The 22,114-nt window shown below is 47.6% G+C and overlaps 1 protein-coding gene across 5 annotated transcripts in view; it reads right to left on the bottom strand.

Moving 5' to 3' along the window:
* Window positions 1–19,854, bottom strand: part of CD244 (CD244 molecule) — a 53,959-nt gene extending 34,105 nt beyond the window's left edge. For 4 of the 5 annotated variants that reach the window (XR_007148022.1, XR_007148024.1, XM_047839765.1 and 1 more), the window contains exons 1-2: window positions 18,377–19,854; window positions 18,040–18,220 (exon numbers count right to left, since the gene is read on the bottom strand). Coding sequence is in view for 2 of the 5 variants with exons in the window: in XM_047839765.1 (XP_047695721.1) it covers window positions 18,040–18,220; window positions 18,377–18,613 (418 nt within the window). In the remaining 3 variants the exon portion in view is untranslated. Of the gene's footprint in view, window positions 1–18,039 lie in introns of all 5 variants that reach the window. The other variant, XR_007148023.1, reaches the window with a different exon arrangement.
* Window positions 19,855–22,114: the final 2,260 nt, after the last annotated feature.

The raw sequence follows: 22,114 nt of genomic DNA, 5'->3' as shown, positions 1-22,114 counted from the left end.
GTCTGTCTCTCTCTCTCTCTCAAAAAATAAACATTAAAAAAAATTTTTTTAAGGCTTTGAAAAGAGTAAGATGGGGTCACCTGGGTGGCTCAGTCAGTTGAGCATCGACTCCTGATTTTGGCTCACATCATGAGCCCAGGGTCATGGGATGGAGCCCCACATCAGGCTTTGCACTGAGCATGGCGTCTGCTTAAGATTCTCTTTCTTTCTCCCTGTGCCCCTCTCCCCTGTTTGCACTCGCTCGCTCTCTCTCTCTCAAAGAAATTAAGAAACAGAGTAAGACCAAAGTATATATATATTCACATTAAAAGAGCTCTAAGACATTCAGAAAACAATCTGCATAATGTAATTCTGTTCAGGTGGGCAGAACTGAGTGTGTGCATTTGTGTTCTCTGAGCGGGTGTAAAGGCAGAGAAATGTGCCTGGGGGACAGTATTCGTGACAGTAACCTTTAGATAAAGAAACAGAATTTTCAGGAGGGGTGAGTGAGAGGGTGACTGACTTTTTGTTCTTACCTATACTTCTGTTCGGAACTTTTTACAATGGCTATGTTACACGTGTGATGATTGGAAATAACAGTTCCCCAAGTTCCCAGGTTTTCGAGTACGTAACGTGAGACCAATGCATTAGCCAGGGATTTCCAGGGAAACAGAGCCACCTAGGAGACGTGTAGACATAGACAGAGAAACAGAGATAAAGATAGAAGTAAAGATTTATCACGCAGAATTGGCTCATGCAATTGCAGAGCCAATGTCCTGGTTGGAGGGCCATCAAGCAGAATTCTCTTTTACCCGAGGGAGGGTAAGCCTTTTGTTCTCTTCAGGCCTTCAACTGATTGGATAGGGACCACCCACATTGGGAGAGCCGTCTGCTTTACTCAGTCTACCAATTTATCTTTTTTTAATGTTTACTGCTTTATTTGAGAGAGACAGAGCATGAGCTGGAAAGGGGCAGAGAGAGAGGGAAACACAGAATCGGAAGCAGGTTCCAGGCTCCAAGCTGTCACAGCACAGAGCCCCACGCGGGGCTCGAACTCACTTACTGCGAGACCATGACCTGAGTTGAAGTCAGACGCTTAACCAAATGAGCCACCAGGTGCCCCAAAATTCCATTAAGCTTTAAAATATCCCTACGCACTGACACAGTATTTTCCAGTGTTCCCAGTCCAGAACTCACGTCACCAGTCAGTCTGCTTTTTCTGACTCTTTAGAAAAGGTGAACTATGTTAATCCAGCTCAGGACACTGGCCTTTGCTCTTGCCTGTCAGAGTTGTGGAGTCCCACGTTCCCCACCTACTCCTGAGGGGGGCTTCCCTACCAGCTGCTAGCCTTAGAACGCTGCAGGATGTAAGTAAAGCCAAGGTCTCGATCACCACAAGTATTAGTCACTGCTTGTGGGGCCGAGTGGAGGGGGACGATGAGGCAAGGAAGAGTATAAAAGTTCGAGGGCTGCAGGGTAAGAAAAATGTTTCAGCCTGGGGCACCAGGCTGGCTTGGTCGGTAGGGCAAAGGGCTCTTGATCTCAGGGTCGTGAGTTCAAGCCCCGCATTCGTTGTGGAGCCTACATGCATATATACGTGCATACATAAATACATTGGAGCCTGCTGGATGGAAACCAGAGGAAAAGAAATGTGTCAGCTAAAAGGTGGTAAGGGGAGGAAAGAAGGCAGGAGGCAAGTTCATGACCCCCGGGGAAGCATGGAGCCTGAGTTTGTACTGGACAGGAGACCATGCAGTAAGGCACTGCTAGGGCTCAGAGAAAGATCTAGTGTCTGTAAGGGCTGTAAGAGGAAAACATACGAACCACAGGTGACAAAAGTGAGTCCTCGTTATCTACCAGACACTCCACGCTGATTAATGACCCCGTTTTTCAGGTGAGAAAACCAGGTTTCAGACAGAGCTGGGACTTGAACCCGGGACTGAGTTCAAAGCCTGAGCACGGAATCATTAATTATGCAACAACTGACCCCACCAAGGGAACTGCTTGAAAATAAGAACTTTTACATATTCCTGCTGAGTGAGAAACGCAGAGGAAAGGAAGGGAAATTCGGCAGTAATGACTTCCTCTTGCTAGAAGTCATGTCTCCCAGCCTCGCTGAGAATCTCTGCCGAAACGAGAGAAAACGCCTTGGAACCTGTTGATGAAATGCAGGAGTGAATCCCCGAGCCCGTGAGAGCGGCTGAGCTGGGTGGAGCTCCCGGCTTGTTTCCTGGGGCCCCAGATCCATAAATTAAAAGAGGTGCCAGGCTGAGATGCAAAGGGAAACGACCCTGTGGGCATCCAGGAGACAGTGGGAGACACTCCCAGTCAATACGTAGGTGCTCCAGGTGTAGAGGGTGACAGGCCACCAATCAGCTCCTGAGGAAATGGGGCTCAATCTCTGCTTCTCTGCGTTGGAACGAAATGTTCCTACAGGGGCGCCCGGCTGGCTCAGTTGGTGAAGCACGTGACGATGATTTTCATCTTCAGGTTGTGAGTTCGAGCCCCATATTGGGTGTAGAGATTACTTAATAAATAAATAAAAATAGAATCCCTATAATAAAAGTGTTTTTTTTTAATTTTTTTTTAATGTTTATTTATTTTTGAGACAGAGAGAGACAGAGCATGAACAAGGGAGGGGCAGAGAGAGAGGGAGACACAGAATCTGAAACAGGCTCCAGGCTCTGAGCTGTCAGCACAGAGCCTGACGTGGGGCTCGAACTCACGGACCGCGAGATCATGACCTGAGCCGAAGTCGGACACTTAACCGAGCGAGCCACCCAGGCGCCCCAAAAGTGTTTCTATATAAAAAATGAACGAAGATGTTTTCACAAGCTGCAGGAGAAATGCATCAGTGAATTGCTTTACACAGTTGATAATTTAATATAAATTTGTCTTCTACACTAGAATTTTTTAATATAGCGGTGCCTAGGTGGCTCAGTCAGGTAAGCATCTGACTTTGGCCAAGGTCATGATCTCAGGGTTTGTAGGTTCAAGCCCCGCATCCAGCTCTGTGCTGACAGCTCAGAGCCTGGAGTTTACTTAGATTCTGTGTCTCCCTCTTTCTCTGCCCTTCCCCTGCTCACGCTCTGTCTCTCTCTCTCTCAAAAATAAGTAAACTTTAAAAAAAAAAATTTAAGAATGTTTTAGTATAGTATAAATCAGGATCTGATGAGTATAGATTATATAGTGATATTTTTATACTTGAGGTATTAATAGATCAGAGTGCTTTGCAAAAAAGAAAAAGACAACAATGACTCCAAGTGCCCTGCCACCTAGTTTGTGAACTATACCTGTGTTGGGAATTATAGTAAAGATCAGAATGGAGGCTTTGATGATGAGACAATTTGTGCAAGCCGGTGTCCTCTCTCACTTTGCAAAAAGAAGTGCGTGGATCACAGTTCAGTACTGTCATCTGGAACACAACCAAGCTGACTTTTCATTTCAATGATATAAATGTTCACAACGGACCATAAATAACATTGTTTTGACATGGCAAAACTTCATCCTGGAGGGTTTTATTCTTTTTTTTTTTTTAATGTTTATTTATTTTCGAGAGAGAGAGAGACACAGGCAGAGGAGAGAGGGAGACACAGAATCTGAAGCAGGCTTCAGGCTCCAGACTCCGAGCTGTCAGCACAGAGCCCGACGCGGGGCTCAAACTCAGGAACTGCGATAGTGACCTGAGCTGTAGTCGGACGCTTAACTGACTGAGCCACCCAGGCACCGCATGGAGGGTCTTATTCTATTTCATGTTATCATCTGTCATGTGTAATCCATATCCGTGTTGGCACTTTCCCTGATTGTGTGTAGTTACATCTCCCACACGGGTTCCACGTGCCCACACACCCACTCGCTACCCCACAAGGATGAAGAGCCTAATTTGAATTTCCTGTTCCCGCAAGGATTCCCCTTTACCTTTACCTTCCCCAACCGTGCCTCTGTCCCACGCCCCTATGTGACTTCCTCGCAAAGTCCTCAGAGTCTTTCTGGCAGACCTGTCCTTCTGGGTGTCTCTGATGCTGCTCCTTAGCACACCTGAGTGCTTCCTTCACTGGGACGGAGCCTTGAGATCACACACTTTGACCTGCCCTTGCTCCACGCTCTTCCCTGACGCGTCTTTCCCGCCTTCCGTCCCAGCTGTACAGCCCAGCATAAGTTCAGACACTTAGATACGCCACCAAATGCCGAAAATCCAACAGCTTCATTCCAACGGATGCTTTTTAAGCATCATTTCAGGTTTACACGTCCTCAGCAGAGACTTGCGCCACCTTGTGTTTTGGTTTTGGTAATTCTTCTCAGCCTATATCAAAGGCCAACTTTCGGGTCTGGGACCCTAGAAATTTGACTCCCAGCCCCTTAGTCAAGTCTTAAAAATAAGTTCATCTTTCACTTCTAGCCACTCGCTTTTCCAAATGTGGTGGTTCCTCCCACCCTGTTCCTCTTTTTGCTCTTAATTTGTCAAGCCTTTAAATGTTTGCCTTTTTTCCTGGCTGCAGTCTAGTTGCCAGTTCTGCTTACACATTTATTTTAGCATGGTCGTGCTGGTAATATGTCTTAAATATTTTTTGTACATACATATGCATATGTATGTATACACATATGCATATATACATATGTATGCGTATATAGTGACACAGCATAGCTTTAATTACTTAAAACAAGTAATTACTTAACAGTTTTAACTACTTAAAACAAGTAAGCTTGACACAGGATTTAATTACGTAAAACCTTCCACCCCCCTTGAGGGAAGAAAAAACGTTGGAATTCCACCAGCCTGAGCTTTTAGATACTACTGATGAAATCCATGATCGATACACAGTGCTTAAGGAAAGACAAATGGGATTCCTGTTTTTCTATCATGTCAACCATTACTGACTGTCCAAGACTCGGTTGAATAGAGAATGAAAGCCACTGGCTTCTACTCAGAGAAAGGAGAGCAGAGAAACCATGTTAGGGATGGAGACGGTCTTCCGAGTCGAGTGGGTTTTTCCCATTCCTTAGGGGATTTGCCATGGGATACTACAGTTATTCACTGTTTTGAAATTTCAAGATAATGTGAACAAGAGATAATCATCTTTTCACTCTCAGGGTGCCTGGGGGCTCAGTTAAGCATCCGACTCTTGATTCTGGCTCCAGTCATGATCTCACAGTTCGTGGGATCGAGTCCTGCATCAGGTTCTACACTAACAACACGGACTCTGCTTGGGATTCTCTCTCTCTTTCTCTCTCTCTCCCCCTCTCTCTCTCTCCCCCCCCCCAGCCCCACTCGCTCACTCTCTCTCCCCCTCCAACAAAATAAATAAATAAACTTAAAAAAAATAAATTAAAAGGATGCCTGGGTGGCTCAGTCAGTTAAGTATCTGATTCTTGATTTCGGCTCAGGTCATGATCTCATGGTCCATGAGTTCGAGCCCTGAGTTGGGCTCTGTGTTGACAGCTCAGAGCCTGGAGCCTGCTTCCGATTCTGTGTCTCCCTCTCGCTCTGCCCCTTCCGCACTCATGCTCTGTTTCTCTTTCTCTCAAAAATAAATAAACATCTAAGAAAAATTTTTAAATAAGTAAAAGTAAAAGATAGACATTGACAGAATATATTTGCACCGCATAGTAACTAACAAAAGATTGGTGTCAATACTAATACTTAAAGAATTTCTATTAATCAATAAGGAGATAAGAAAAGGATAATCCAATAGAAAATCTGGCAAAATATATGAACAAGCATTCCACAAAGAGACACATATGGCCAATAAACACATGAAAAGATATTCAACCTCCCTAGGAGTGGAGAAATGCAAATTCAGAGTGTATAATTGGCAAAAACAAGGAAGTCTAATGATATGCAGTGTTCAAGAGCATATGGATCAATTGAACAGTTATGTATTGTTGATGAAAGTGTAACTTGGTACGATTTTTTTAACTTAATAGTATCTTGCAAAGCTGAATATTCATAAAGTCTAATGATCCAGCAATTTGACTTCCAGTCACATACCCAAAAGAAACTTGAGCAAATAGGTACCTGGAGACATACTCAACAATGTCCCCAGCAGCATTGTTCCTCACCAGGGGGGGAAGAAAAAAACAAACAAACCTGGAAACAAAACAAATGCTCAAAAACGGAATAGCAGGAAAATTGTGCCATATTCATGCAGTGATATATATAAATAGCATCGACTACGAACATGTGAATGTGTAACCGCATAGGATAATCATAGTTACATATCATAGGGGACAGGGATGTTCCAAAGACAACATGTAACATGTTAGTATTTTCATACAGTTTGAAAACAAAGGAATTAGACAATGTATCACTTAAGCATATGTGTGATGTGTACGCACATGTGTGTGATCGCTAAAAAGTAACTTAAACAACAGAACGATAACCACAAAATCAGACAGTGGCTACTAGTGAGGCAGAAGCAAGGTGGGGGAGGGGAGGTGGAGTGATCTAGAGAAGCACACGGATAGGAGTAGGGTAATGACATCCTAGCCCTTGGGTTGTGCCGTGGTTCACAGATGTCTACTGCATCACAGAAGACAGGGAGAGAGGGAGGGACACAGAGAGGGAGGGATGCCCCAGTTCCCATGCATCTCTGCTATTTGTTACAACCACCAAGAAAGGACCACTAATATTATTTCATCACGAGGCTAAAATGGTGTTTTGGAAGCCCCTAACCCTTGCAGTTCAGTCCTCAAAGGTACAGAATGTCTGTACCTGAACAGAGGGTCCCACAGCTCTGGCCCTGAGACCCAGCAAAGAGTAAGGAAAGGTCACATTCCCACACATACATACCAGCCACACACACGCGCGCACACTGACCGACAACCTTACACAAGTGCCCTTGATCCCCACAAGGACTCCCATGTTCCGTGTTACACCCAGTGACTCACTCCAACACAATATGCTCCTCAAAATCTGAAACATCACTTTATCACATGATCCGGCAATTCCACCCCTAGGCATAGACCCAAAAGAATCGAAAACAAAGACTCAGATATCGTACACCGGTGTTCATTACAGCCTTATTCACAATGGCCAAAAGATGGAAACAACCCAGTGTCCATCAGCAATGATAAATGTACTATATACCTACGATGGATAAAAAGGAACAAACCTCGGACACACGCTACAACACGGGTAAGTCTCGAGAACGTTATGCTAAGTGAAATAAGTCAGACGCAAAAGGGTAAGTATTGTATGATTCCATTTATAGGAAGTACCTAGAACAGGCAAATTCACAGACGTAAAGAGAAGAACAGAGATCACCATGGGCTGGGGGATGGAAGGAATGTGGAATTATTATTGCTTAATGAGTACAGAGTTTCTGTTTGGGGTGATGAAAAAGTTCTGGAAACAAGCAGTGGTGATGCCACACGACAGTGTGAAGAGATTAATGCCGCTGAACTGTACACACAAAGATGATGAAAATGGCAAGTTTTGTATCATGTATAGTTTACCACAATCCTAAATAATAACTCCCAGAAGACAAAAAACCTGATTGCCCCAACTGGGCTCTATTTAAATTCTTCATCACTCAGGGCTCCCGGGTGGCTCGGTAGGTTGAGTGTCGGCCTCTTGACTTCAGCTCGGGTCACGATCCCAGGGTCGTGGGATGGAGCCCCGTGTCAGCCGTGCATCGGGCTCCAAGCTGAGGGTGGAGCCTGCTTGGGATTCTCTCTCCCTCCCTCTCCGCCCACCCCCTCCCTTCCCTTAAAAAAAAATCCTTCATCATTCCACCTCCTGCATGAAGGCACCCCCCTTTGATTTCCTTGCAGCCTCTGGGCAGAGACGGAGACGAAGGAGGGCAGGTCCATTCTCGGGTGCGGCAGTGACCACAGCTAGAGAATATGCAGAGCTGCAATCTCACTACCTTTCTGACACAAGACCAGCCTGTCCTCGCTACCAGCCCCGAACCATCCCACGTCTGTAGCACAGCCTGGGTGGCAAGGCCCTGAGAGGACCAGCGCCGTATCCACTCAGGGCCTCTGACCCCACAGCACAGACTTCCTACCTGCCTCTTTCCATACATCTCCACGCTTGTGCTGGGCCCTGCCCAGGGCACGGGGCATTCAAGGTAAGAAGACATGCCCTCAAAGGACTCATGTCTCAAGGGAGTTGCTGACAAGTCAACAGAAAAGTAAACTGAGAAGAATAAATGAAAGGCCAGCCCAGGAGAACAGCAGAAAGATGTGGAGACAGGACAGGAGGGTGGAGAGGCCCGCAGGGGGGTCAGGTGGCTGTCAGGGAAAAGGTCCTCAGGGTTCCATCAGAGCGAGCTTCCCAAGCCTAATGACACCTTAGCTTATTCTGAAGGAATAAATATGACTTACCAGTAGAGAGAAAAAGGGATTCAAGGCAGGGAGACAGCAAGGCATGGAGAAAAAATGTATAGCATAGCCCAACCTGTTGAAGAAGTGGAAACAGATTCAAGCGGCTGAACCAGAGGGGGTGAAGTAGGGGGTGGTGGGACCGTGGCCACGAGGCTAACAGAGGGGCAGAATGAAGAACTTTGTGTGCTCGTCTAAATGTTAAAGAGTTCGCAGACAATTTCAAAGTCTAGAAGAATGAAAATATTCACAGACTTCAAGGTCAGAGGGGGTCAGTGCTTACGAGTTGAGTGTCCTCGGGATTGTATTTAACGTACGTGAGCCTCAGTGTCCCCGTACCTAAAATGAAACTGGTGCACATGATTTTGTGGAGGTCAAGTGAGATGATCTTTAGAAACATGCTTTGGTTCTTCAAAAAAAAAAAAAAGAAAAGAAAAAAGATCAATAACAATGAAGAGAAATGCGAATCTTTAAAAGGCCTTTGTTGGGGCGCCTGGGTGGCGCAGTCGGTTAAGCGTCCGACTTCAGCCAGGTCACGATCTCGTGGTCCGGGAGTTCGAGCCCCGCGTCAGGCTCTGGGCTGATGGCTCAGAGCCTGGAGCCTGTTTCTGATTCTGTGTCTCCCTCTCTCTCTGCCCCTCCCCCGTTCATGCTCTGTCTCTCTCTGTCCCAAAAATAAAATAAAAAACGTTGAAAAAAAAATTAAAAAAAAAAATAAAAGGCCTTTGTTACTGACCTTGTGGAGGAAGTCCTCACTCAATGTGAAGAGAACAGGCACAAAACAGACCTTGCAGCCACATCTGGAAATCCCAAGGCCACTGAAGTGGGGAGTGGCTGGGAGCACCTACTAGACTCCCTCAGGGTCACACGGAGGCAGAGCATGGGCCCAGGACACTCAGCCAGCCTACACCCTAATAGCTACAGGTCAGATAACACCAGGGGTAAGAAATGATCAGTCAGCCCACGTCTCAAGTCTGCAGGGGGATGTGGCCTTGGTGCATATCAAAGACCTTCCCTCTGACCCAGGAGAGACCAGGCCCCTGGGAGCAGGTTCCTCGACTGGGAAATTCATGGACCCGTGTATTTCCCCAAAAGAAAATCGTTGAGAAGACCAGTATGAGTTGATATTGCTTTGGGGTTTTTTGTACCTTTTTTAAGATTTTTTTTTTTAATTTTTTTTTTCAACGTTTATTTATTTTTGGGACAGAGAGAGACAGAGCATGAACGAGGGAGGGGCAGAGAGAGAGGGAGACACAGAATCGGAAACAGGCTCCAGGCTCTGAGCCATCAGTCCAGAGCCTGACGCGGGGCTCGAACTCACGGACCGCGAGATCGTGACCTGGCTGAAGTCGGACGCTTAACCGACTGCGCCACCCAGACGCCCCGATTTTTTTTTTTTTAAGTAACCTCTACACCCAACATGGGGCTCGAACTCACAACCCCCGAGGTCAAGAGTCACACGCTCCACCCACTGAGCCAGCCAGGGCCCCTTGTGGGTCTTTCTTACAAGGAAAAACCTTTTTTTTAATTTTTTTTTTTCAACGTTTTTTATTTATTTTTGGGACAGAGAGAGAGCATGAACGGGGGAGGGGCAGAGAGAGAGGGAGACACAGAATCGGAAACAGGCTCCAGGCTCCGAGCCATCAGTCCAGAGCCTGACGCGGGGCTCGAACTCATGGACTGCGAGATCGTGACCTGGCTGAAGTCGGACGCTTAACCGACTGCGCCACCCAGGCGCCCCGGAAAAACCTTTTTTTAATTAAATATCTACCAACATTATCATTTTATTTAAAAAGGGAATTTCTTTTAATTTTTTTTTTAATTTTTTTTTCAACGTTTATTTATTTTTGGGACAGAGAGAGACAGAGCATGAACGGGGGAGGGGCAGAGAGAGAGGGGGACACAGAATAGGAAACAGGCTCCAGGCTCTGAGCCATCAGCCCAGAGCCCGACGCGGGGCTCGAACTCACGGACCGCGAGATCGTGACCTGGCTGAAGTCGGACGCTTAACCGACTGCGCCACCCAGGCGCCCCTCTTTTAATTTTTTTTAAAGTTTATTTATTTTTGACAGAGACAGAGTGAGAGTGTTATGCCCAGAATTCGCGATCCCCAAAGACCACCAGGGAGCCGAGTCCGATGCAAAAGCAAAGAGCCTTTATTCGAGCTAGCTCGAGCTCAATCTCCTACCTGCACCGAGCAGCGGTGAGATACCGGGGAGAGAGAGCGAGTTTCAAAAGCACAAAGGTTTTATAGGGGTCTAGGGGCAGTTGGTGAGGTAATGGCTGTGGCCTCAGCCGATTGGCTGGGGAAGGGTCGGAGTCCTGTTAGGCAGGTGAGTGGGAGGTTACTCAAGAGCAGGAGGCATGGTCAAGGTGAAGGACACAGAACAAGATGGAGTCGGCCGGCGTAGGCCCGCCCTTTCAAGAGCATGACCTGAAGAGGGGCAGAGAGAGGGGGAGACACAGAATCCGAAGCAGGTTCCAGGCTCTGAGCTGTCAGCACAGAGCCTGACACGAGGCTCGAACTCACGAACCGTGAGATCATGACCTGGGCCGGAGTCGGACACTCAACCGACTGAGCCTCCCAGGCGTCCCTAAAAAGGAAATTTTAACAACAAAATAGGAACATGATCATTTCAGAATAAATATAAGCCTTTAGTTGAATTAAACTGAGCTCCATACAAAGACCCGAATTTGTTCTTCTTAATTTTCTCATTTTGCCACAAACTAGTGAAAATTTACTATAGGTGACCGCCAGTCTGGAGACAACATTTGAGAATAAGTCAGCACGACCTGCCCCCTGATGCCTCTGACCTCCTCCACCGCCTTTCAGCTGCAAGAGAACTGATCAGGCCCTCCACGGTGACACCATGTACCTAATGCATATTATCATAGCACTGACAATATTGCAATGCTTAGGAAAAGGTTGTCTCTTTTTTGCTAAGATAATCTTTTCTATCTTTGTAGGCTCAGAGTACTGATTCACACCAAATGCTCAGATATGTTGATAAAAAAGGAGAACTCCAGGGCGCCCGGGTGGCTCAGTTGGTTAAGTGTCTGACTCTTGATTTCGGCTCCGGTCCTGATCTCATGGTTTGTGAGTTCAAGCCCTGGATCGGGATTCTCTCTCTCCTACTGTTTGGGATTCTCTCTCTCTGCCCCTCTCATGCTCTCTCTCTCAAAATAAATAATAAAAAAAAAAAAAAAAAGAAAATAGAACAGCGCCCAAGAAAATAAGCTCCAAAGAAAATTTACATTTCTTTTGTATTTTTATTGATTTAAGACACATGTGTTCACGTTTTGACATTTTTAACATCATTCTGCATTTCCTCTTTTGTGGTATATAAACTGTGCAATGACCTATAGTTGATGGCACCTAAGAGTCTGGGAGGACAGCAGACCTAATCTTAGGGACGTCACCCCTCTGACCACTGCCACCCAGCCGCCATCCACGACTGTGTCCCATCGATCTCACCTCCTACCCCCTCTTCAATCTGTTCCCCCCACCACCTCCCCCAGATCCCACTGTGCCGATGTTTATTTGGCTCAGGTCTAGATCGGCGAGGGTGTTTTCAGCTGTGACCAACAGAGATCCCATCTCGAAGTGGCTTAAACAAAAAGTGAAGAAACTGCCTCATGAGATGGCACGAGACACGGCAGCTCAGGCTTGATCTACTCATCAGCGCGTCCGTGCCTTCGAGGACCCCTTCGTTCCCCCTGTGCTGGCTTCGCCAGCTGCGTGAGACATCGGCCGAGTTCCGAGCATCGCCTGCGTATCAGCTTGCCAGGGCCTGCCCTAACAAAATACTCAGACTGGGGACTTCAACAGCAGAAATGTATTTTCGCACAGTCCTGCAGGCGGCAAGTCCAAAATCAGGGTGTCGGCACGTGTGCTCTCTCCTGAGGCCTCTCTCCTTGGCTTGCGGATGGACAGCAGCCTGCTCGCTGGGGCCTCACACGGTCTTTCCTCCGTGCACACGTCCCAAGTGCCTCTGTGTATCCAAACTTCGTCTTCTTATGAGGACACCAGTGAGGGGCCCCTGGGTGGCTCAGCCGATTACAACGTCTGACTCTTGGTTTCAGCTCAGGCCATGATCTCACAGTTTCGTGAGTTCGAACCCCACATCGGGCTCTGCGCGGACAGCATGGAGCCTGCTTGGGATTCTCTCTCTCCCTCTCTCTCTGCCCCACCCCTGCTCACACTGTCTCTGTCTCTCTCAAAAACAAGGACATACATAAACCCTTAAAAATAAATAAATGAATGAATGAATGAATGGAGACCAGTGAGATTCAACTAGGGCCCACTCAAATGGTCTTATTTCAACCTAGTCACATCTTTGCTGACCCTGTCCTCAAATACAGTCACATTCTGAGGCACAAGGGTTGAGGGTCCAACATAAAATTTGGGGAAACACAATTCAACTCATAATCTATACACCAAAAGAACGTCCAGAGGGAAGAGAGCTCCTCTCTTCCTGCGGCTCCTTTTTAGGAGGGGGGACGCTTTTTCCAGAGGCCCCCAGCACACTTTTCCTCAGGTCTAATTAGCCAGAGATGGGTCAGATGCCTGCTCCTTGGGCACCTGGCTGGCTCAGTCGGTACAGCATGCGACTCTTGACCTCGGGGTCATGAGTTCAAAACCCATGTTGGGCATAAAGCTTACTTAAAAAAAAAAAAAAAAAAAAAGCCCACTCCTGAACCAGACTCCGGCCAGGATGGTGGAACTTCCATGATAGCCTCAAACCAATCGTCTGGACCTGGGATTGATGTTGGTGACACCTATAACAAGGCCCTCCCGTGGCCCCCTTCTCTGAAATGGCCTCCTGACCACTTCCAATCCTCTTCGGTGTCCAGAACTGGCCCACCTCCATCCCTTGTCCATATGGCTGCCAACAGAGATCCTTCTAAGACCCTAACCACCTCCACAATCCCATGAAAACATTCTCAGCATCTGCAAGAGCGTCTCGCACCAAAGCCCAAACTCCACACCATACGAGGTGTGTCTCAGTCACCCATTGGCGCATAACAAAGCGCCCCGAGACTTAGCGGCTTAAGACAATCGTCGCCTCTTGCTCGTGAGTCTGCAGTGCGAACAGAGCTCAGTGGGACGGCATGTTTCGGGGACATACGAATGCCCCCCCTTTTCTTCAGTCACTTCTCCATCTTTCTCGCCTTCCTCCATGACCCTTCTGCTCAGCACCTCAACTTTGCCACGCCCTCTTTCTTTTCCCTTCCTCTTTTGCTCCCGCTTTCTTTACCTCCTGACCTTTCCCTCTGTCACACCCCTTCCTCTCTCTGCCCACAGCTGTCCCTGCTCGTCATGTTGCAACCACTCTCCAGCCACTCTCTTCCAGGCTGGAGAATGCTCCACAGGACACGGGCACACACTTCTCAGGTCTCTGCCTCCGCATCTCTTAGAGAACTTTTGCCACAGACTTTCCTTTGCAGACAGTACCAGAAACGGTTCTGGAAACAGGCTGTCGGGGTGGGATTTTGCAGCTGGATTGCTCACACATCCAAAAGGAACAGTGACTCCATTGCTGTCGGTCAGCGGGATTGCCAGAATACATTCCGCTGCCCCTCTCTGCCTTTCTCCTCCCCACTTTGGGCCTTTTATACATTTTAGGTCAACTCCTCTGTTCACTGAACTTCCGTGTGCACTGGAAGACAGGAATCGGGGAGAGAAGGTAGGAGAGTAACAGGAGAACCAGCAAGGAATGTCAAGGCACGGGCAGTGGAGAGGAGCTGGGGGTGAGGGAGGGGTTAGGAGGGACCCATGGCAGCCACCCAGTCTTTCCGCCATGCAACAGCCTAAATGCAGCAGCATGGAGGAGTTGGAGGCTGGGTTGTGCGTGGTGACAAGCTGGAAATTGTTGGGAGGTGGGGTAGGGTTGGTAAGAACATAAAAGAAGGGATAGATCAGGGAGCCCAGGTGGCTCAGTCCGTTGAGTGTCTGACTCTTGATTTCAGCCCATGTTGTGATCTCAGGGTCATGGGATCGAGCCCCACATCAGGCCCTGTGCTGAGCATGAAGCCTGCTTCAGATCGTCTTTCTCTCTCTCTCCCTCTGCCCTTCTCCCGTTTGTGCTCTCTCTCTCTCTTTCTCTAAAATACAATTTAAAAAAAAAAACAACAACAAAGGAGTAAATAATTGCTTTTGATAGAGTGTTGCGTCCAACTTCCGCTCAGGTCATGATCTCCCAATTCGTGAGTTGGAGCCCCATGTCTGGCTCTGTGCTGACAGCTCAGAGCTTGGAACCCTCTTTGGATTCTGTGTCTCCCTCTCTCTCTGCCCGCTCCCCTGCTCACACTCCGTGTCTCTCTCTCTCTCTCTCTCAAAAACAAACATTTTAAAAATGTTTTTAATAAATTTTTTTAAAAAGTTTAAACCAACAATAACACTGGGAAATTCTTCAATTGCTGACTTGTTAATAGAAGGGACTGATGGGGCGCCTGGGTGGCGCAGTCGGTTAAGCGTCCGACTTCAGCCAGGTCACGATCTCGCGGTCTGTGTGTTCGAGCCCCGCGTCAGGCTCTGGGCTGATGGCTCAGAGCCTGGAGCCTGTTTCCGATTCTGTGTCTCCCTCTCTCTCTCTGCCCCTCCCCCGTTCATGCTCTGTCTCTCTCTGTCCCAAAAAATAAATAAACGTTGAAAAAAAAAATTAAAAAAAAAAAATAGAAGGGATTGAACTTGGCTGCTGGAAGTGGAAGACAAAATGTCCCCTCTCAAACAGGGTTTAGGCAAGTCTTCCAGATTACGATAAGAGCTTTCCCCCTTTTGTCAGGACTGTCCAACCCACTGTCACAGGCTCAATGCCTGGATTCTTCTGCTCAGCTAACAAGAAGTGAAAACTCATTTGCTGCTGGTGAGGGATGGAATTGTGAGGGTAGGGACCAGAGGGCTGGAAGATGTTCCCTGGACACAGCAGTGACCACCCAGCTCCCTCTGGAGACCCCGAGGCCAGCAGGAGTAGCTGAGAGGGCACACAGTCCTTTCCATCCCACCCCCCACCCCCTTCGCAGGCACACGGCACACAGTGAGGTCCCAGGCCACGCCTCAGCTACCTAACACCCCGACCGCTGCAGGCCGGACCCCAGGAGAAGCCAGCAATCCACATCACACAAGAGGGCTGCAAAGCGCAGCTTCTCGTCATCTGAGCCTCTGCATCGAGCCCAGCTCTGCTCCCGCCCCCCCCCCCCCCCCCCCCGCCCACCGCACGACACTGCGCCCCAGAAGTGAGCGGGAGGAACTGCGGCCCGCTCTGCTCCCTCTGGTGGCCACAGAGGGGAACGGCAGGAAGCCGAATCTGGTCCTTGTCTAAAGAAAAAACGACACGCGTAAGGTCACCGGCTCGACTGTCTTCTCTCTTCTCCCTCCCACCCCCGTCCTGCTGATGGTTGGAAATTTTTTATAGCGATGCAAAAACCAAAGCCATGTTTCCACAACCACTTAAGTGTTTACGGCAGTCAAAGTTATATTGGATTATTATTTGTATGGTTCCCCCAGTATACTCCCTAAATTCAGTCATGATGATCTCGGCAGAAGACTGCAGTTGTAACCCTCGCCACCAGAGGGCGTGCCCCGTGGGCTCCACCAAGGAGCACCTCCCCCAGGGATGCCAGGGCACAGGTTATCCTTTTCCGTTGAGGGCCAGGATGCAAAGGTTTGGAAGCACTGACCCGGCCAGATAAAAAAAAAAAACAAAAAAAAAAAAAACAAAAAAAAAAAAACAAAAAAAAAACAAAAACAAAAAAAAACAAAAACAAAAAAAACCACAACGATTTTTGAATTAAATCAAATAAAACTGCATGAATGAATTAATGAAAGACATCAAAGTACTTGCTTTGCCTCTTAGTAACTGCAAATCACCAGCCTCTCCAAGCCTTGCATTTTCAGCTGCAAAGCGAGGACAGGACTTATCCTACAGGATTATGACGATTTACAAGGATGGGAATGCAAGCTGGTGCGGCCACTCCGGAAAACGGTATGGAGGTTCCTCAAAAAACTAAAAACAGAACTACCCTACGACCCAGCAACTGCACTACTAGGCATTCATCTAAGGGATACAGGTGTGCTGTTTCAAAGGGACACATGCACCCCCATGTTTATGGCAGCACTATCCACAATAGCCAAAGGATGGAAAGAGCCCAAATGTCCATCGATGGGTGAATGGATAAAGAAGATGTGGTATGTATGTGTGTGTATACACACACACACACACACACAATGGAGTATTACTCGACAATCAAAAAGAATGAAATCTTGCCATTTGCAATGATGTGGATGGAACTAGAGGGTATTATGCTCAGTCAGAGAAAGACAAAAATCCTATGACTTCACTCATATGAGGACTTTACGAGACACAACAGACGAACATAAGGGAAGGGAAACAAAAATAATATAAAAACAGGGAGGGGGACAAAACAGAAGAGACTCATAAATATGGAGAACAAACTGAGGGTTACGGGAGGGGTGGTGGAAGGGGGGATGGGCTAAATGGGGGAGGGGCACTAAGGAATCTCCTCCTGAAATCATCGTTGCACTACATGCTAACTAATTTGGATGTAAATTTTAAAAAATAAAAAATTAAATTAAAAAAATATATATATATATTCTTCCTCTCTTTCCCTCTGCCCCTCTCCCCAGCTAACTTGCTTTCTCTCTCTCTAAAGAAACAAAAATAAAAACAAACAAACAAAAAAACAAGGTAAATGGATAAATAAATTGTGGTATATCCATTCAGTAGACATGTACTCTGTAGTAAAAGGAACATAATTCATAGTAAATGTAACATGGATAAATCTCAAAAATACGGCGCTGGATAAAAGAAGCCAAATACAAAATAGTATTGCCGTACTGTATGCTTTCCATTTATAAATACAAATCTAAACTTCAGTGATAGAAAACAGATCAGTGATTGTTTGGGGCCAGGAGTATGGGATTCGAATAAGCTGGCAAGGGGCCCAAGATAACTTTCAGAGTTAAAAAAATAGTCCGTATCTTAATTGGCATGGCGGCTGCATGATGCACACATTTGTCAAAACTCACTTTACTATAAATACAAACAGCACATTTTATATTACGTAATTTTACCTCAATAAAGTTAATTTAAATAACAAAAAAATTCAAGGAATGATGTAAGTTAAAGCTATAAAACTTTATACCAATTTAATTATGACCACCTTTGGCCTTAACAACTAGTTACACCACCATTTCCCTAACTGACCGCCCTCTTCAACTTCCCCTCTCTGCCATGTACCCTGCTCTCATCAACAAACTGTTTTGGGGATGCCGTTCCCCGACCCCCCCAAATCATTCTCCACATTAACAATGTTGGCAACTCCCCTTTCCTACTCGGTCAAGCCTAAAGTCACACTGCAAGGATGTCGGTCACCTGGCTGTCCCTCCCTCTGTTCTCCGTGAACCCAATGATGGAGGGGGGAGGGGCTGGAGTCCAAGTCCAATCTGTCAGGTACACCAACAACTAGGGACGTAAGGCGCCAGGGTCAAGCTGCATTAGGCAAAAGCTTTCCCCAGAGAAGTCAGAAGCAACAGCACGAAGGGGCAAGTTCAACAGGGAGCCCAAAGTCAGAGCTGCAGAGACAGCATCCGTATTGGCTTTAGGGGCAAGGTAAGGACGTAAGCCATGTATTTGAATAAGGATGGGCTCAATTACACTGTCCTAACAAACAACTTCCAAACCCCAGGGGCTTAACAGAACAGAGGTATATTACCTGCCGAGGCAAAGCGGGCAGCGGCTCTGGATGAGTGCGTGGTGACCGTCTCCCATGAGGCTATCGTGGCGGCAGAAGGGATGACACATCTGGAGGCTGGTGCAGGCCTTTCTTTGCCTCGGCCTGGAGCTGAAACCTTTTGCTCAGAACTCGCTGCCCACAACTGGCCAAATGGCCCCACCTTATTTCCAGAGGACCGGTAAATGTGGCCATGGTGGATGGAATCCGAAAATACCACCCCAAGCCCCTCCCCGGAGGCGGACATCACTCCTCCCATCAGCGGTGTGGCTTATTTTCCCCTCCCTCAATCTGGGCTGGCATCGTGACCTCCTCTTACCGATGGAATGTAGCAGAATGACACAGGTGCAGGCTGGCCCTTAAGCCCAGCACCTTCTGTGTTTGCTCTCTTGGAACCCAGCCTCTGGTGAGACGGAAGTGGAATTCTCCTGCTGGAGAAAGATGGGTCCCGTCCTGAGGCCCTGGAGGGTGAGGCCCACATAGAGAGAGACGTGGGGCGAATTCCCAGCTGAATACAGCTGCGTAAGCCACCTGTCTGACCACTGATGATACGCATTGTTCAGTCAACACGCAGAATCCAGAGAAATAATGCAAACGTCCACCTGCTCCCAACCCGCGCCCTTGGGCTCGCTAAGCAATAGAAATTGACAAGAGGACGAATGGGAGTTTCAGGCCAGGCTTTACCGGGGCTTTGGCTTGAGCACAAGGGAGGCAGCACAAAGAATCCCCAGGCTGACTGCCCGAGGAGAGGTCAGGGAGAGTTTTCTGCTCTGTTTTGTTTTTAATTTTTTTAATGTTAATTTATTTTTGAGAGAGAGACAGAGACAGAGAGACAGAGCATGAGCAGGGAAGGGGCAGAGACGGGAGGGAGACACGGAATCCGAAGCAGACTCCAGGCTCCGAGCTGTCAGCACAGAGCCTGACGCGGGGCTGGAACCTACGAACCGTGAGATCGTGATCTGAGCCCAGTGGGCTGCATAACGGACAGAGCCATTCAGGCGCCCCTCAGCGTGGGTGGGAAAAGGGTCCTTGCAAGCATGTAGTGGCCGGGATTCATTAGCACCTGGGCACTTAAAGGTCATGCCTTTAAGGTGAGCCTCCCATGTCAATTAGCAAGTGCCATTTCCACCCCCTGAGGGTGATTTTTTAGCATTAGGTGGAGGGGGGAAGTCAGTGAAAGGTCAGCACTGGGGTCCCTCTGGGCACAGACTGGTTTGATGGGTCTTCTCCAGTCTGTCTCGCCATCCTCCCCAGATGCGACTCAAGAGGCAGTGAGCATTAGCTTTTTTCCCCTTAGGGAGGCAGCCACAGAGGGGTTGAGGGGTTGAGGGGACCCGAGTCCAGAGCCTGTTCTGTCTCACATGAACTGACAATAGATAATTAAATATGGCAAATCCACAAAATGGATGACTTGGTGATTAAAAGGAATTAAATACTGATACAGGCTATAAAATGGGTGAACCATTTATATGAAATGTCCAGAAGAGAAAAATCTATAGAGACAGAAAGGAGATCAGTGGTTGGCTAGGCTTGGGGGTAGTAAGTTGGCTAGTAGGGGGTGCACAAGGGCACAGGGTGTGACCGCAGTGAGTATGGAGTTGGGGGGGGGGGGTAATGAAAATACTCAAAAAGGGACTATGGCGTTCGTTACAGGACTGTGTGAATATATAAAACACCATTCAATTGTATGCTTTAAATGAGTGGGATGTATGGTATGTGAATTATACCCCAATAAATGCTTTTTTAAAAAAAAAAAATCAAGGGGCACTTGACTGGCTTGGTGGGAAGAGCATGTGACTCTTGTTCTCCAAGTTGGAGTCCCACACTGGGTGCAGAGATTACTTAAATGATGAAACTTAAAAAATAAAAATAAATCAAGGTTGGGGTGCCTGACTGGCTCAGTCCCTAGAGCATATGACTCTTGACCTCAAGGTTATAGGTTGGAGCCCCACATTGGATGTAGAGATCACTTAAAAATAAAATCTTAGGGTGCCTGGGTGGCCAGTTAGGCGACCAACTTCGGTCAGGTCATGATCTCACGGTTCATGAGTTTGAGCCCCACGTCTGGCTCTGGACTGACAGTGTGGATCCTCCCTGGGATTCTCTCTCCCTCTCTCTGCCCATCCCCCAGTCTCTCTCTCTCTCTCTCTCTCTCTCTCTCTTCTCTCTCTTCTCTCTCTCTCAAAATAAACTTTAAAAGATAAAAAATAAATCTTAAGAAAATATAACAATAAATTTAAAAATCAAGATAATGGGGCGTCTGGCTGGCTCAGTCCATGGAGCATGTGGCTCTTGATCTTGGGGTCACGAGTTTGAGCCCCACATCAGAAGAGTTTACTTAAAATATATATATTAAGTAAACTGATATACCCTCAGAACTCTTAACAAAAATTATCCGAAATTTGGAAATAAGGTAAAAGGATGACCCCATGTCCTTTCACTGTCACACAAAAGCACAGTCCAGGAGGCTCACCCAAAGATTATCTAAATCTCTAGTCCTGGGCTGACCACTACTGTAACCATGAGCCACAGGTGTCCTGTGAGCACAACCGAGTGCTTAACTTTATTTAATTTTCATTAATTTAAATTTAAATTTCAAAACTGGATACTTTTCAGGTGCCCAGCTGACTCAGTCAGTAGAGTGTGCAACTCAGTCTTGGGATTGTGAGTTCCAGCCACAATTTAAGAATAATAAAATCTTTAAAAATAAAAATAAAATCGGGGCGTCTAGGTGGCTCAGTCGGTGAAGCATCCGACTTCAGCTCAGATCATGATCTCACAGTTCGCGAGTTTGAGCCCCACATCGGGCTCTGGGCTGACAGCTCAGAGCGTGGGGCCTGTTTCAGATTCTGTGTCTCCCTCTCTCTGCCCCTCCCCTGCTTGCTCTCTGTCTCTATCTCAAACATAAACATTTAAAAAAATTTTTTAATAAAAATAAATAAAAACTGGATACTGTTCAGTTACTGGGGAAGTTTCAAGTATGTTGTTAACTATGTCAGCAACACATTTTTCAGCTGTAAATTTTATGAAATCTAAATGCAGATCAACAGTTTCTGGTGAAAATTAGCGTACAAATTGAGCTGAGCTGTGAGTATTAAATACACACTGGATTTTAAGCAGCTGGCAAGAGAGAGAGGAGCCAGGATCGCGGAACAGCATGGAAGTTTTTTGTGTGTCTCGCGTCCGTGAAATGCAGCCAGACCGACACGAAACCATCCTACACACCTAGACAACTGATCGGAGGATGAACACAACAATCTGCACAACCTGAACCACGGCATTCAGCAGGTACGCGGCGCAGAGAGGTGAATTTGGGGAGCGAGAAGCCGCTGAGGATAGGGAACCGCTTTTGCGGGAGGAGAGAGGACGGAGACTGGGGAGGGGGGCAGAATACGGGAAAAGCACGCCTCCCCAAAAGCAGCTGGAGAGAAAGTGGAAAATTGGAAACGGCCACAGGGACTAAACTAAGAAGGGAGAAAGGAGAGGGTTTCAATTCCATTAAGACCGTAAACAAGGGGGGTGCAAAGGCTGCAACTCTGCAGCTCTCTACCTGGCGGTGCTCTGGTGGGAAGGGCGAATCCCCAGGAGCAGAGTGGAGGCCGGGAGGTCCTCGGGCCACATGGGGAAAGGCAGTTCCACTGCTGGAAGGACATTCAGTGGTGACTGTTGAAGCCACCTGGTCCCGGCAGACCCCAGAGAACGGCCACATTCGCTGGTGCTGGAACAGGGTCGTTGGGGGTGGACCCTGGTGCCGGATGTGTTGTGATTTCCCATCATCCCTGAAACGCTGCTGCTGCACTAGCTCGCGAAGTTTTTCTGGGCCGGGCTGGCACCTCCGCGCAGTCTCGGGGCACCAGCAGCAGCAGGGTCCAGCGGGCGTCCCTGGGTGCAGCCGACATTCGGCCATTGCTCATTTGGCCATTGCTCAGGGAGACCCTCCCGCAGAGGGGCGGAGCGGGTCAAGGCCGCAGCCCTTCGGAAGTAAGGCGCCGGGGAAAACAGCCGCGTCTGAGACAAAACTCGGGAGAGAGGTACTGCCTGGGGCCTGGTCACAAAG

The sequence above is a fragment of the Prionailurus viverrinus genome, chromosome F1 (assembly GCF_022837055.1).
Source record: "Prionailurus viverrinus isolate Anna chromosome F1, UM_Priviv_1.0, whole genome shotgun sequence".
Taxonomy (NCBI): domain Eukaryota; kingdom Metazoa; phylum Chordata; class Mammalia; order Carnivora; family Felidae; genus Prionailurus; species Prionailurus viverrinus.
Note: the sequence above shows the minus strand (reverse complement) of the source record. Positions and strands in the feature narration are given on the sequence as shown.